This window comes from Salmo salar, chromosome 14 (assembly GCF_965601325.2).
Source record: "Salmo salar chromosome 14, fSalSal1, whole genome shotgun sequence".
NCBI classification, from domain to species: Eukaryota; Metazoa; Chordata; class Actinopteri; order Salmoniformes; family Salmonidae; genus Salmo; species Salmo salar.
Window position 1 is genome coordinate 14,611,881 of NC_138304.1, and position 17,213 is coordinate 14,629,093.

Here is a 17,213-nt window from a genome sequence, read left to right on the forward strand (position 1 = left end):
TGTTGATTGAACAACACAGCAGCTTTTCAGCATGTTTTCTTCATTCTTTTAGGTTCTAAATACCATCTTTTTTTCTAAGAGTGCACAGTATGAATGGTTTCAAGGCTACAGCTGCAAGATATTGGCTATCATATATGTATTTCACGGCACACCCTAACCTTGAAATATTATCTGACTAGATGGCTTTCCGAAGCACAATAACACATATCTTGTCAGAATTTCAAGTTCTGTTACTGTCGCTAAGGAATGAAACACATAGGGTAAAAACATAATTTGTATCTAAAAATATTTATTGTAAAGTTTGTGTACAGATGCATTCAGGCACAACAACCCAACACAAACAGTAGCAATATCCATACTACCATTATTGAAATGTTAAAGAATAGTATATTTTCTCTGGACAAACTTCCAAAATGTTTGGAATAATACTGTACATAGCATTAAATTCAATTGAATATATATTTAAAGTACAGCGATGTAAGGATCATACTAAATATTGTAACATTGAAAACTACAAACAATACAAATACGTTTTAGACCCTGTTAAATAAATTACAATAAATAATGTAATTTTGTACATAGTCTTGGAAGAATATGACATTACGGGCCACATGAGACTAACATAAGTTTAATCTTCCAAATAAAATAGTAAATATCGGAATCATCACTCCACAGTAACTTGAATTGTTTACAATGAACCTATTTTTGCTCTCAGAATCCATGGATAATGGATGACGTTGGGTATTTTGTTTGTTTAACCATTGAAAAGGACGCTAGGAACGTCACTAATTGAGCATGACAAATGTTATTTTCTTACTTCCTTAGAAAACATTGTCCCTTCTATTTCAGAATGTACCACTAGCACGTTGTATCTAATGGCACGCCAAAAGGAAAAAGTTTGTTCCAACTCTTTTTTTGTCCTTGCCTGGTCTTGTCCCGAAGGACTCAAGCACAGTGGCATTTGCTGACAATCAAGTCATTGAAGGGTGTGAGCTTCAACTTTCCCCGACTGTCGTAGTGCATGAGGACCATAGGTTCATAGGCTGCCGGCACACAACAGGGCCGAGGTGTTGCTCCCTTGTTGATGTGATGAAGACGAGACTTCACCTGCGCGTGCATGCTAGCTGGCTTGTAGTTGTGGGGGCAGGAGCCGTCACAGAAGTGCATGTTGTAACCATCGGGGGCAACGACCCAGTCTGACCAGCCAATCTCCTTGAAGGACACGTTGACAGACTTTCGGCAGCAGCGACCGTCTTCATCGCAGTTGTCTTCTTTGTTGGAGCGAGTCCGTCTCCTTCTGCCTGCTGATCTAGGCTCTACAAGGTCTACCTCCAGGACCATCTGAGGGGTCCTCTTGGGATCAGTTCCCTCTTCGACGACCAGTCCTACTTCCACAACCAGAGAGTAGCCATCCGACCCCCCTCTCCACTTATCAACAACAGTTCTGATGTCCAAAGTCAAATCTCCAGTTCTTGTAGTGACCGTCTGAACAAGGGTCTCTGTGTGAATCAATAGAGAAGAGTTCAGCGGTTTCATCTCATAGATCTTAACATGAACCTCTTCACTAATCGTGGGCTCGGCAGCTTTAGAGCCATCCAACAGTTGTCTGTAGAGCTTCAGCTCAGCCCGGGCCAAAGTGAGATCCTTCCTGATGTTTGGGTTCTTGTGGAAGACAGCTCTGTACCAAAGCACATCTGATGTGTGTTCCTCATCACTCCGAAGCACTTTGAAAGGCTCCACTGAAAGAGATGAAAAGAAGGTTGTTAGACAAATACACCTTAGCTAAATACATTTAAACGCAGTTTTTCACAATTCCTGACATTTAATCCTAGTAAAAATTCCCTGTTTTAGGTCAGTTAGGATCACCACCTTGTTTAAAGAATGTGAAATGTCAGAATAATAGTAGAGAGAATGATTTATTTCATATTTTATTTCTTTCATCACATTCCTAGTGGGTCAGAAGTTTACATACACTCAATTAGTATTTGGTAGCATTGCCATTAAATTGTTTAGCTTGGGTCAAACGTTTCGGGTAGCCTTCCACAAGCTTCCCACAATAAATGGGTGGATTTTTGCCCATTCCTCCTGACAGAGCTGGAGTAACTGAGTCAGGTTTGTAGGCCTCCTTGCTCGCACACACTTTTTCAGTTCTGCCCACAAATGTTCTATAGGATTGAGGTCAGGGCTTTGTGATGGCCACTCCAATAGCTTGACTTTGTTGTCCTTAAGCCATTTTGCCACAACTTTAGAAGTATGCTTGGGGTCACTGTACATTTGGAAGACCCAGTTGTGACCAAGCTTTAACTTCCTGACTGATGTCTTGAGATGTTGCTTCAATATATCCACATAATTTTCTTTCCTTATGATGCCATCTATTTTGGGAAGTGCACCAGTTCCTCCTGCAGCAAAGCACCCCCACAACATGATGCTGCCACCCCCGTGCTTCACGGGTGGGATTGTGTTCTTCGGCTTGCAAGCCTCCCCCTTTTTCCTCCAAACACAACGATGGTAATTATGGCCAAACAGTTCTATTTTTCTTTCATCAGACCAGAGGATGTTCCTCCAAAAAGTGCGATCTTTGTCCCCATGTGCAGTTGGAAACCGTAGTCTGGCTTTTTTGGGCAGTTTTGGAGCAGTAGCTTCTTCCTTGCTGAGCGGCCTTTCAGGTGATGTCGATATACGGCTCGTTTTACTGTGGATATAGATACATTTGAACCTGTTTCCTCAGGCATCTTCACAAGGTCCTTTGCTGTTGTTCTGGGATTGATTTGCACTTTTCGCACCAAAGTATGTTCATCTCTAGGAGACAGAACGCGTCTCCTTCCTGAGCGGTATGACGGCTGTGTGGTCCCATGTTGTTTATACTTGCGTACTATTGTTTGTACTGATGAACGTGGTACCTTCAGGCGTTTGGAAATTGCTCCCAAGGATGAACCAGTCTTGTGGAGGTCTACAATTTATTTCCTGAGGTCTTGGCTGATTTCTTTTGATTTTCCCATGATGCCAAGGAAAGAGGCACTGAGTTTGAGGGTAGGCTTTGAAATACATCCACAGGTACACCTCTTATAGACATAATTTGAGTCAATTGGTCTATCAGAACCTTCTAAAGCCATGACATAATTTTCTGGAATTTTCCAAGCTGTTTAAAGGCACAGTCAACTTAGTGTATGTAAACTTCTGACCCACTGGAATTGTGATACAGTGAATTATAAGTGTAATAATCTGTCTGTAAACAATTGTTGGAAAAATAACTTGTGTCATGCACAAAGTAGATGTCCTAACCGACTTGCCAGAACTATAGTTTGTTAACAAGAAATTTGTGGAATGGTTGAAAAATGAGTTTTAATGACTCAACCTAAGTGCATGTAAACTTCCTACTTCAACTCTAATTAATATCTGCTCTTGGAATTACTATCAAGCCTTTGCTAAGTCCAAATGCTAATGTTAATGGTAGGCTTTTGTTAGAGTGCACACAAAAACGAAGCACTAAGACTAAATTATATGACTCACTCATTCTCACGAGATATGGTTTGAGAAAACACTGACAGGTAGGTACATTAACATTATACCAAAAAATGTGTTTGAAGGCTTTTTGTTTGTTTTGTCATAAAAGCGCATTTCAATTATTCTTGTTGAAGACACAACCGTGGGAGAATGTTTATTGGGACACAGGCACACACCTTTTACAAAGCCCAAACCATTGGCTTTGGCCTCTAACTCAGATCTTTTCAATAGGTTATAAATACACCATGCGTAAAGGCAAAATTCCATGCAGTCAGATCCCCATCTAAAGCTAGAATGTCAACAGTCAGGTCCTTGTGGTTAAAACCAGTACAGTAGCTATGTGTCTTTAAATAAGGTCTCACCTGTGGCTGGGAGAAGCAGGGTAGATGTCCTCCTAGGGGAATGCCGGGATTCCCCCTCCAGACTGGCGTTCCCTGTCAGCTGCCTCAGTGTTTCCCTGTAGAGCCCATGCATCCTCCTCAGCTCCTCCTCTGAAGCCAATTCCCTGGGCCTAGGCTCCTTCTCCATCCCCACGGAGCTCAAGATGCCTGTCTTCACTGCCTCCAGGAGCAGGGCCCTCTGGCTCTCCTCCTGCCCCAGACGGGGTGTACTGTCTTGGGCCAGGCGGGGCCGGCCCTCCCCCTGATGGAGGCTGGAGAGGAGGGCCACCCAAGAGAAGAGAAAACGCAGTGCGACTGAGCTAGGCATGGTTGGTTTGTTCTCAGAGGTGCACCCTGTATGGGGTTGTCAATGTTATGAATGAAATTCCAGACATGCTTTCATTTATACAGCTCCTGCATGGCCACACCTCTCCTTGATGTCAGGTGAGCACTCCTCATTATGTAGAGGATTGTGTAGCATGCATTATCTATCATGTTCCACAAGGTGGGAAAGCATGCTTTGTATAGTACTCCTTAGAAGAAATGAATATAATTCATGTCTGAAAACAGTTGAACCTTTTCATGTATTGATTGAGTTCAATGGATTGTTTCCATACAAAATACTGCATATAACCATATATAATAGCGCTCATACTGTTGGTATCAATATGTGTTGTAAATACAATAAGCTATGATTGTATGAGCTATGACTAACCCTAAGCTATGGCTTTCACCAAAGCAGAGCCACCGTAAAATGTGTGGTGAGACAGCGTTTGCCTCAGTACTTTTCAAACTGCCATAACACTTCCAAAGCAGCAGCACAGACCAGGCCAGCTATTTCTCAGCACATTTTTGCCTTCCAGGGACAAAAGTTTGCTGCTCTGAAGCAGTCTACCATGAAAGACAATACGCAGAAAAGTAGTGCTATTTGTATTTGAGCAATATGATTGGCCTTTCGTTCATTCAAGCACCACTACGCTCCAGCGAGTCACAACTTCTCGAGCACTCGAGCAGTACAGAAGTTGATCGCTATGTTCACATGCGAGCTGTCCTGTGCAAAATGAAGCGCCCATCAATCTAGTCGCTGAGCTTATTTATTTTAGGGAAAGTGATTTACAAAAGTAAAACTAGCAATAGACTGGTTACTGTTCATAGTCTGCAAAAAGAAACCTACAAAAATACACTGTAGCATTTGTCTTGGTAGGCCTACTGTAGTCAGGTTGATTAAGCAATAAGGCCCGAGGGGGTGTGGTATATCTCCATTTTACCACGGCTAAGGGCTGTTCTTATGCACGACGCAGCGCAGATGGATACAGCCATTAGCCGTGGCATATTGGCCATATACCACAAACCCCGAGGTGACTTATTGCGATTATAAACTGGTTACCAACATAATTAGGAGAGTAAAAATAAATGTTTTGTCATACCAATCAGCATGAAGGCCTCGAACCACCCTATCATATCTCTTTTGGAACGCAATTGTCTTAAAAGGGCAGTGTCCTAATCTTCTCAAAATTATAAACATTTATGCAATTAATACAGTGCAATTCTAAAGAATGGAGTAATGACTTACATTGCTAAATTATATTAAACAGCTTTTCAATACATATCATTATAACCAAATATAGCATGACCCCAATGCATTTAAAAACTATACCATCTGGGCCAGTAGAAATTCTGTTCTGGTCAGTAGATTTTTTGGCCAACTGGCCCGCTTGAGCCGGTGACAAAAGTTCAAGTTGGAACCTGTTATAGCCCACGAATGGGACCCAGAGTTTTCATTGATCAGTTCAAATTTGTATTATTTATTTAACTAGGCAAGCCAGTTAAGGTCAAATTCTTATTTACAATGACTACCTACACCAGCCAAACCCGGACGACACTGGGCCAATTGTGCGCCGCCTTATAGGACTCCCAATCAAAGCCAGTTGTGATACAGCCTGGATTTGAACCAGGCTGCGCCACTCGGGAGATCAGGAAAAACTCCAGGCCCCAGAAAAGACGCATACGAATTTTGCAACCTCTGCACCAAAGGCATTGTAATGATATAGAATTAACCTACTCACGCATCATTTGATCAAGTAAACGACATACACGACTACTGTATATCATGTCAGTATTAATTATTGTGGATCCCTATCATGTAATATTCTAATTGACTCTTTCCCCATGTCATCATGACCACTCTGTTAGCCTTATCAGAAAAATGGAGTGTCACAGCAATAGACCACATATTACGGGTACTGTAGTGTTTGTTGTGGAAGACACTTGTACTGTAAATAGACAGTAGATTCTTTTCATTTATGGTGGGTGGATCTCTTTTCTCCAGACTATGTGGAAGTCAGTCAGACTTCTTTAACCAGTATCAGCGCAGGATCAGTACATTGTGTGTTTATGGTGGCGTCCCCACCCTATGACGTGTCTCCAAGTGTGACTGACATTCTCTCCACTGTGGCAGCTTCTCTCTTTTTCGGGTTCATAAAGCAGTCACAGTGGCCTTCAAATAGAGACACAATGTATGCTTGAAGCATATGAACCTTTCATACCTTATAATGGAAGCAGGGCCAGCCCTATACGTAAGTGACATAAGCGGTTGCGTAGGGCCCCCAGCCCCTAGGTGGCCCCTGACCAAAAAAACAAAACCAAAAAAACAAGTATTTTAGATGTTTTATTTTCTGGGGAACCGAGTGGAATTAGAATACACAAGGTGCAATTTCAAAATGTGGGTGTGCATTTTTTCTGTTGTTATATGTCAGTCACTCAATAAGCCCATGTCTGCTAACATTTTTTAGATTGCTAAGTTAGTCTAGCCAGCTATCTAACTTGTAGTAATCAAGGCCAAATTACTGATGGGGCCCTGACCTCCAGGGAGCCCACATTGATTTTGTTAGTCACTCTTACAGAACTCAGATATGTTTCTCTCCAGCATCAAGAGGGAGGCCACTAAAATGTTTTGCCCGCGAGGTGGGGGGCCCCGACCAAACCTCACTTAGGGCCCACAAAAGGATAGGGCTGGCCTTGAATGGAGGGTGCTATGTGTACTGTAAGTTAAGCCTCCTACAATCAATTATTTTATTTCTGTCCATAAAACCGGTTTTAAATCAGGAAAGGTGGTTAGAACGGTTTTGAAGAGGATAACCTGGAGAATGGATATGGTTGTGGAATAATGATTACCATAATACAATGTTTTTTCTTGTATAAGCAGAGAATGGCCTATATGAAAAAGCCATAAATTCAATGTCATCAAATCGTATGTGACTAGGCCTAGTTTATTGAAGTGAGCGTCAATAACGTTTAACCACATTTCTGATCATATTGCTTAATTGGACTGTGTAAATTTCCAATCTATGAGTCACTGACATGATTAAACAATCACGTGCAATGTGAATTAGACCTTGGGGCTAAAAGTGTGTGAAAGGTGACCAAGTATGAATCATCGACAGACCGACAGTGACATTCACTTTCTCATGTCAGGGTAAGCAAACAGAACAGGATATTGAGTAATCAGCCTTAGGTCCACTGTCAGCATTACAAAGGGAAGGTGTTATTTTTGAGACCGGAAGGTATAGAGCACTGCCACTCCCAATTACGATCACATTCTGGATTCCACTAGGACAATGGCTCGTTTGAACTGACAGTGCTGTATAGCCTATATGGGTGACAACTCATTCTTTACTTCATTTTTGATGACATCTAACTAATGGAATTGGTGGACATTGGGCTTGCTTGGCAAATGTATTTAGAAGGTGTATTCTGGAGTAGCTTGAATTGTTTGATGTATCAATGTTTTATTACAATAATTGTATAATAATTGTTTGTATAACAATATTTTAATACAACGTAGCAATGTCAGTGGAGACAAGCAAGGATGTCACATTGGGTCAGTTCTGTTCCTTGAGATTAAATGAATGCCATAGCTTTCAATTACATTTCAATTAAGTTTTCAATGAATTAATAATTTCATTTTGTGAATAACCACAAACTGAATAGGAGAATTTGCACTATGAGCACTTGTCATCTCTCAAATAGATCGTTACAGTTTTTTGTTTAGCTAGCTAGCACATTTTTTGCCATTTTAGAATTGACATGAAATCAGTCAAAACACCTCAAAACAAGACATGGTATCAAGAACAAGATTAAACTAGCTGAAACGAGCATCACAATTCCCCATATGGAATTTTCTTGTCATTCTTTCAAGCAATCTGGCCATCCAGAATCACAACAACACATGGACTTCTGCCACATAGAAGCATGCGGATTGGTTACCTGACAACGTCACGAAAACAATCTACAAAGACCTTGAGTGTTCCTGACTGTGACCCATACTTAGGTAGCCTTTTCCCACAGGGTTTTTGTGGGTAGTTTATTTCTGTTTAGTGTTTTGCACCTGACGGAACTGTCTTCAGTATTCTCTCTGTCATTTGTGTTTTAGTGTTCAGTCATTTCAATAAACATGAACACTTACCACGCTGCGTTTTGGTCCGATGATTCCTCCTCTTCAGATGACGAAGACCGTGACACACAGAATAAATTCTAAGGATAATTCAATAGCTAATGGCAGCCTGCCGTATCCAGGTCGGCCTTCAATTTGAAATACTCAATGAGAGGGGGCAGCAAATCAAATCACAGTTTATTTGTCACGTGCGCCGAATACAATAGGTGTAGATCTTACAGTGAAATGCTTACTTACAGGCTCTAACCATTAGTGCGAAAAAAAGGTGTGTGTGTGTGTGTGTGTGTGTGTAGGTAAGTAAGTAAAGAAATAAAACAACAGTAAAAAGACATTTGAAAATAAGAGTAGCGAGGCTACATACAGACACCGGTTAGTCAGGCTTATTGAGGTAGTATGTACATGTAAGTATGGTTAAAGTGACTATGCATATATGATGAACAGAGGGGTTGGCAGGTGGTGGGACACAATGCAGATAGCCCGGTTAGCCAATGTGTGAGAGCACTGGTTGGTCGGGCCAATTGAGGTAGTATGTACAGTGGGGAAAAAAAGTATTTGATGAAAGAAATGATCAGTCTATAATTTTAATGGTAGGTTTATTTGAACAGTGAGAGACAGAATAACAACAAAAAAATCCAGAGAAACGCATGTCAAAAATGTTAGAAAATGATTTGCATTTTAATGAGGGAAATAAGTATTTGACCCCTCTGCAAAACATGACTTAGTACTTGGTGGCAAAACAGAGGTCAGACGTTTCTTGTAGTTGGCCACCAGGTTTGCACACATCTCAGGAGGGATTTTCTCCCACTCCTCTTTGCAGATCTTCTCCAAGTCATTAAGGTTTCGAGGCTGACGTTTGGCAACTCGAACCTTCAGCTCCCTCCACACATTTTCTATGGGATTAAGGTCTGGAGACTGGCTAGGCCACTCCAGGACCTTAATGTGCTTCTTCTTGAGCCACTCCTTTGTTGCCTTGGCCGTGTGTTTTGGGTCATTGTCATGCTGGAATACCCATCCACGACCGATTTTCAATGCCCTGGCTGAGGGAAGGATGTTCTCACCCAAGATTTGACGGTACATGGCCCCGTCCATCGTCCCTTTGATGCAGTGAAGTTGTCCTGTCCCCTTAGCAGAAAAACACCCCCAAAGCATAATGTTTCCACCTCCATGTTTGACAGTGGAGATGGTGTTCTTGGGGTCATAGGCAGCATTCCTCCTCCTCCAAACATGGCGAGTTGAGTTGATGCCAAAGAGCTCCATTTTGGTCTCATCTGACCACAACACTTTCACCAGTTGTCCTCTGAATCATTCAGATGTTCATTGGCAAACTTCAGACGGGCATGTATATGTATTCTTGAGCAGGGGGACCTTGCGGGCACTGCAGAATTTCAGTCCTTCATGGCGTAGTGTGTTACCAATTGTTTTCTTGGTGACTATGGTCCCAGCTGCCTTGAGATCATTGACAAGATCCTCCCGTGTAGTTCTGGGCTGATTCCTCATTGTTCTCATGATCATTGCAACCCCACGAGGTGAGATCTTGCATGGAGCCCCAGGCCGAGGGATATTGACAGTTCTTTTGTGTTTCTTCCATTTGCGAATAATCACACCAACTGTTGTCACTTTCTCACCAAGCTGCTTGGCGATGGTCTTGTAGCCCATTCCAGCCTTGTGTGGGTCTACAATCTTGTCCCTGACATCCTTGAAGAGCTCTTTGATCTTGGCCATGGTGGAGAGTTTGGAATCTGATTGATTGATTGCTTCTGTGGACAGGTGTCTTTTTTACATGTAACGAGCTGCGGTTAAGAGCACTCCCTTTAAGAGTGTGCTCCTAATCTCAGCTCGTTACCTGTATTAAGACACCTGGGAGCTAGAAATCTTTCTGATTGAGAGGGGGTCAAATTCTTATTTCCCTCATTAAAATGCAAATCAATTTATAACATTTTTGACATGCGTTTTTCTGGATATTTTTGTTGTTATTCTGTCTCTCACTGTTCAAATAAATCTACCATTAAAATTATAGACAGTTCATTTCTTTGTAAGTGGGCAACCGTACAAAATCAGCAGGGGATAAAATACTTTTTTCCCCCACTGTACATGGATGTATGGTTAAAGTGACTGTGCATATAAGATAAACAGAGAGTAGCAGCAGTGTAAAATAGGGGTTGGGGGGGGGGGGGGGGGGGGGGGGGCACACAACTTTGACATTATGTAGGCCAGTGACCAAAAACTTGAATCTGTTTTAAATTGACTAACACAAATGTGGAAAAAGTCAAGGGGTATGAATACTTTCTGAAGGCACTTGTAGCTTGCGCATGAGTTTTACATTTGGAGAAGCTAAGTATGTATTCTACCATTTTGGTTCCAGGAAGATGACGGTGAGTACAGGATTTGATCTTGCTCCGAGTAACCTTAACTTTTATCCCTCTCAAACTGACTTAAATGAAACAAAACTCAGTTTATAGTATACACAATAGAAAACAACGCTCAGTAGGCTGCTAACTTGATCTGAAACTTGGCAAAATGGTAGAGAAAACAATGTGCGAAAGAGCAAAGAAGGCAGTTGCTAGCTCACCACTCATACACCGGAGAGAAACCGCCACCTGCCTCCTCAGGAGAAGATATGGAGGAATCTGGACATTCAGTTCATTCAGAAACTCTAGTCAATTGTCCTGCACCCCAAAAGACACAGAAAGAATTGCCTTTGCGCGAGCTCCAGGTCAACATAATCAATGCTGTCACTGCAAAGATAAACGAAAAAGCCGATGTTCTGGAGAAAATTATACGCAAAAACACATAAAAAATCATTGACCTTGAGACCTCCCTGAATCATGCATACGAGACTATCGAAGAGCTTAAATGCACTGCACAGGAGAAGACCATTGGCGACATGCAGGAGCTTACGGTGTCCCCGAGGACCAGGTTGAGAATGTGAAGTGTATAGTAAGTGACATCTGTAACCATGTGGACCCGGATTTCTCCGAAGGATATAGGGACATGTCTGTGGATGTCGCTCATCGTATTGGGAAGAAGCAAGATGCCATCGGCATCCGCTCGATCATCATCCAGTTCGCTTTCCGCACAGCGAGAGATGCAGTTTGGAAGAAAGGAAAGGAAAGTAACCTTTCTGAAAGAGATCATTTTGATGAGGACCTGACTGCAGCAGACAAGGCAGCAAAGGCAAAGTTGTGGCCTCTTGTCCAACAGGCCCGAAATCAAGGAAAGGGCGGACACCACAGGGGAATCAGAGCCTTTTTCGTGACGGAAAATACATTCGACCGGGGTGATTTGCTCCACCTGTAGGCTTACAAGGTAGGCCCTTCCCCACAGCAAACTGAGCGTTCTAGTTTTGAATTGTGGTGTTATGGTTTATAAGACTTCTGTTAATACAATTATGAAGCGCCTTTTTATAGAGAGGGTTGAGTTGAGATTGCATACGATTTTCCTTTCTATTTTGTATATATGGACTTGAAGTTTGTCAATCAATGCCAGGGGGATACGAAACCTGTTCAAGAGGATTTTTCTTTTTTTTTTTAAGGACTTGCAATGCAGATTCATGCAAAGAGGACTATCATTTTTGGTAAAAATCAGTGGGGCAGTGACATTTTCTTGGCCCACGGAACTAATCATTCAGCTGGGGTTGCAATTTTAGCACACAATTTCAAAGGGACATTTTTGTTTACTCACATGGACACCAATGGACATTGGCGAGTAGCGGTCATCAACCACATGGACAGATTATTTGTGTTGTGTAATGTATATGGATACTGTTCTAGTCCTCCAAATGGCTTACTTCTAGAGGAAATTCTTAAGTCTTATGAGAAACTATCCATCCAGTCAGATTATAGTTGGTGGGGATTTGAATATGGTTTAGTATAGTGGGACTGATAGATTACCCCATAGGCCTAACATTGGTGTGAACAAATTGGTGAATTTCTGCCAAAGCCTAGACCTAATTGACCAAAGGAGAGTTAAAAACCCTGGAGAAAAACCGTACACATGGAGTAATACATATCGTTCACTACAATCAAGAATTGACTTGTGGATGATAACCTCTAGTGTTGAGCCCAACACTGTAGAGGTAAAAATACTGGCTGCAGTCCTGATGGATCATAAAGTCATATGGTTCACTGTAAGAATGTTCAGTATTGATGATAAGAAATACTCTGGTGGTTATTGGAAATTGAATAACTCATTGTTATTGCATGATGATTTAAAAAATGTGAGGTAGCTGAGTTCTATAAGAAAATTATATATCACATCTTGATCTTAATGAGAAAGCTAAATTGAATGATTTTATACATTTTATGAGGAAAAGGCTAGAAGAGCTTTCATAAGATCCAGAAAACAATGGCTTGAAAAAGGCGAAAGAACAGTAGATACTTTTTTAATTGGGAAAAGAGGAGAGGGGAACTCAGCACATTAATTTAAGATTGGTGGGGTAACCTCTGAGGATAGAGAGTTGTTATCAAACTTTACCACTAAGTTTTATGAGAATCTTTACTCCTTAGTTAACAGTTTGAGTGACTCTAAGGATCTCCTTGATTCTATAGAGAATGTTATTAACTCTGTTAGTGAAGAATTCAAATCGGTCTTGATGTCATGATTGATCCATTATGGACATCCAATATGGGGTTGCTCAATTAAAAAATTACACATCTCCAGGTTGTGATGGATTAACCTCTGAATTTTACAGAACCTCTGAAGAAAATGCATTTTTACTTGAACCCTTTAAGGAGGCTATAAAGAAGGGAGAACTAACTGCCTCTCTGAAGCAAGGGGTTATTACTCTTATACCTAAAACACACAAAGATCTCTTGATTACTGATAATTGCAAAAAATATATAGCCTCAATCTTTATGAAAAGGTTTATGTCGTGCTTGAATGATCTAATTGATGAATGTCAATCAGGGTTTATGAAATGGCGCCATATATCTAATAATCTGAGGCTGGTGCAGATTTGGTTCAGTATTGTGATCTATTGGATAATTTCCCTGTTATCTTGTTTTTGTAACATATTTGAAAAAGATACTGTAACCAACCTCGGTGTATAGATCACCAAAAATCTTAAGGCTGTGAACGATCTTAATTTGAATCCTGTAACTGAATATATAAAAAATAAATAATTATTCAAAGGAGGGTGCTTTTATCCAAAGTTGAGGGGCTATCTCATGCATCCTATCTTTTTTCATCTATTGACATTACCAAATCCACTTGCTGTACCTTAGATAGGCTATTGTACCACTTCATATGGAAAAACAAGCCACAAAAGAATGAAAGACATGTTATCACCAACACGATTTGTGATGGTGGTCTAAATGTCTTAGATTTCACTCTCTAATCAAAAGTCAACTGGATTAAAAGGTACTTAAAAATCCTCATAGGTTTTGGAATATTGTACCTCGTTTTGTTTTTCAGAAGCTCGGAGGGCTTAATTTTTACTATAATGTCCCTATATTGAGGGTAAACTTCCTGTGAAATTGGCGGCTTTTCACTAACAGGCTTTTTAATGTGCTGGGCTTTGCTGTATAAACACAACATTTCACCTCATAAATGTTTTATATGGAATAATGGGTCGATATTGCATAGAAACAAGATCTTACTTTACCGGAATTGGTTCTCAAAAAACATTGTCCTAATAGCACAATTGGTAAGTATTAGTGGGAATCAATTCAATGGCGCCGGAGGAGATGGCTGCCATTTTACGGGCTCCTAACCAATTGTGCTATTGTGTGTGTTTTTTTTCGTGTTATTTGTTACTTATTTTGTACATAATGTTTCTGCCACCGTCTCTTATGACTGAAAAGAGCTTCTGGATATCAGAACAGTGATTACTCACCTCGTACTGGACAAATCTTTTTTTCTTTAAGGAGTCAGAAGCCAACGATTTACTTCAGACGCCAGACAAGGCCCAAATCCCCATCATTCGCATGAAGAAGAGACGGAGACATAGGGGATGTAGGTCAGGTTGCCTTGTAAGAATTTGACGGCAAGTGGGTAACACCCTTCCACCATCCGTCCTATTAGCCAACGTGCAATCATTGGATAATAAATGGATGAGCTCCGATCAAGACTATCCTACCAACGGGACATTAAAACTGTAATATCTTATGTTTCACCGAGTCGTGGCTGAATGACATGATACAGCTGGCTGGGTTTTCTGTGCATCGGCAAGATGGAACAGCTGCCTCCAGTAAGACAATGGGTGGCAGTCTTTGGTCTATTTGTCAACACACCCTCTATAAAAATTGTGGATGAGGTGGCATGGGAGGGAATGGCGACTGTGCTTAAATCTGAAAGTGCGCCAAGTGAAGTGTGTGACAATGAATGGAAAATAGTGAAATCAAGAATGGAACAAAACGAGCAAAAGTTGTAATAGAAAACAAGTGTTTTTGGCAAGGAGATTTATTTGAGAAATCAATTTGTTATGACGAGAAAGCAGTGAGAAAGGTGGATTCAATCAAGGTGACTAGAAGTGGTCTTGTTTTGGTTAATTGCGTTGATGAAGAACAGAAGAAGCATGCACTAGATTTGGCAGAATTGTTCACGTCAGTAGTAACATGTATTGATCTTCGGAGCAGGGCACCTGCCAAAGGAGTTACAGCTGGAGTCTCGTTGGATATAGATGACGAGTACCTTAGTCAGAAAATCCAGGAGTGGTCAGTGCATGTCGCCTGACCAGTATGGTAAATGGAAGTAAGGAGAAAAGCCTATCGATATTATTGTTGTTTGAGGAGACTTGGATATGTGAGGTATGCGGTGAGAGTATTTGTGTCCAAACCATTACAATGTGGGAATTCTAAAAGATATGGTCACGTGTCAAATGTTTGCAGACGGGAGAAGTATGGTATTGAAGTGTTGCAACTGTGGTGGGGATCATACTCCAGACTTCATTGAGTGCCGTGTTAGGTTGAAGGTGTCAAGGATTAGGGCTGTGCAGCAGATCTCCTATGTGGAGGCTGTGAAGAGAGTCGAAGGGGCAAGAGGCAACAGTGTTGAAGATATGGCGGTGGATGCATGGCAACCACTTGCTTGTGTTTTAGGTCAATCAAGTGATCTGGATACACTCGTTGTAGCAAGTATAGCCACAGTGATTCATTGTACAGCACAACTGTCTAAGAAGTCCAAGAAGCTGGATATCATATCTGCCGCCGAGAAGTTTTTGGGGCTCCAAGCCTATACGACAGAAGCACTGCAAGGACTATTGTCACTAGGAAATGTCCTGCCCTCACAGGAGGCTTCTGCGCCTGTGTTGGGACCTGATTAGAATTCGTTTTTAACAGAAAGGCAGGTGGATTTAGTTAAGTTAATACATTTTTTGATAGTTTGTATGATATTCTATTTATTTTTACCGACGTTTTTTTTCTTCTTTTTGGGATCCTTATTATCCACCCACACAGTAGGTGGGGGAATGCACATTAAATTGTTTGCGAACGCCTTTATACCATAGAAGAAGATGAGGCGGCGTCGATCAGAGTAAGGAGAAGAGGGCTTATTTTGTTTTTATGAAACAGAAGGAGCGTGATTTGCGCCTCAAGAAGATATCAGATTGGAATGTGTCGTGTGTGAATCTTCGAAGCAGGGTGTCTATCAAGGGTATTATCTCTGGGGTGGAGCTAGAAATAAAAGCAAAGGATATATGTGAGGAATTGGATCAAGTAGTTGCTGCACACATTTTACATTTACATTTGACATTTTAGTCATTTAGCAGACGCTCTTATCCAGAGCGACTTACAGTAGTGAATGCATACATTTCATGCATTCTTTTATTTTTTTTATATAAATTTTTTTTTGTACTGGCCCCCCGTGGGGCACACCGACTCATCCGCATGGTGGATGGAGTGAGGAAGCCCACTCCATCCATTCTATTGTTTTTTGAGTCTCTCCCTTCTCACATGTATTTGGGTTTTATGAGATACCCTGTGATAGCTTTCGGGCCCAAACCCATGTAGTGTGATACTTGCTAAATATTTGGTCATGTGTCAAGTGTGTGCAGCTGAGCCTAAATGCTACAATCGTGGCGGTGAACATGCACCCGAATTTCTGAAGGGCTGTCCAGCATGTCTCCTATGCAGAGGCGGTGAGAAGAGTGGAAGACAGGAGTGGAGTTGAAGAAGTAATGGTAGTAGGAGTAGTGACACCATATAATGTCCCTTGTCAGCAGAGGGATCCTGGCATGTTGCATGTTAAGAAGGTGGACTTTATAGCATTTATTGCATTGGTTATCAAGTGCACAGCGCCAACAGAGAAACAATCTGAGAAAATAGGCATCATTGTGCCGCTCAGCCTATCGAGTGCTGCTGAGCGTTTTTGGGGACTACAAGGAATCCTGTCGATGAATGCTCCGTCCTCACAGGCACCTGAGCCTGTGTAGGGATGAGATTTGAACTGTGACTGAAGGAGCGGGATGTTTTATTAATTTATTTTTTGTATTTTATATGATGTTGCCCCCCCTCCCGCAATGGAATATTTGTTTGGGTTCAATAGGCCTACCCCATACAGTAGGTGGCAGCAATACACCTATAGGTGTAGTCTGCCATAAAACGAAGAAGAAGAAGAAGTGGTTGTGGTAGTGGTAGTGGTAGTGGTGGGCTGGCTGGCCAGGAGGGAGGATGGCAGATATGGAGTTTGAACCACATGGTGATGGATATAAGGATGAATGGGTTTCGGTCCAGAAGAATGGAAAAATAAGTAAAATTGTTGTGGGTATGATAATGACCCATCGTATCTGGTAGGAATATGTTTTTTGAAAGAGAGGGTTATGACTGAATTGTGGAATCCGTACGAAACATCCCAAATTATGGAAAAGTCAAATCAGGGAAGGTCACGGGAAGTGGGTTATTTCTTGTGTTTCTGAGGAACAGAAACAAATGTGTGTTGGA

The 17,213-nt window shown here is 41.4% G+C and overlaps 1 protein-coding gene across 1 annotated transcript; it reads right to left on the reverse strand.

Moving 5' to 3' along the window:
• Nucleotides 1-269: 269 nt before the first annotated feature.
• On the reverse strand, nucleotides 270-4,245 carry LOC106569003 (inhibin beta C chain). The gene is made up of 2 exons (XM_014139936.2): nucleotides 3,867-4,245; nucleotides 270-1,739 (listed from the first exon to the last, which is right to left on the reverse strand). The coding sequence occupies exons 1-2, from the start codon at nucleotides 4,210-4,212 to the stop codon at nucleotides 946-948; spliced, it is 1,140 nt and encodes a 379-aa protein (XP_013995411.1). The 5' UTR covers nucleotides 4,213-4,245; the 3' UTR covers nucleotides 270-945.
• Between the last annotated feature and the right edge of the window lie 12,968 nt (nucleotides 4,246-17,213).

Excerpts from the sequence above, each read along its gene's own strand:
- LOC106569003 (XM_014139936.2), bottom strand. The coding sequence starts at position 4,212 with ATGCCTAGCTCAGTCGCACTGCGTTTTCTCTTCTCTTGGGTGGCCCTC. Across the intron at positions 1,740-3,866 it reads CCTGCTTCTCCCAGCCACAG|TGGAGCCTTTCAAAGTGCTT; the intron begins GTGAGACCTTAT and ends CATCTCTTTCAG.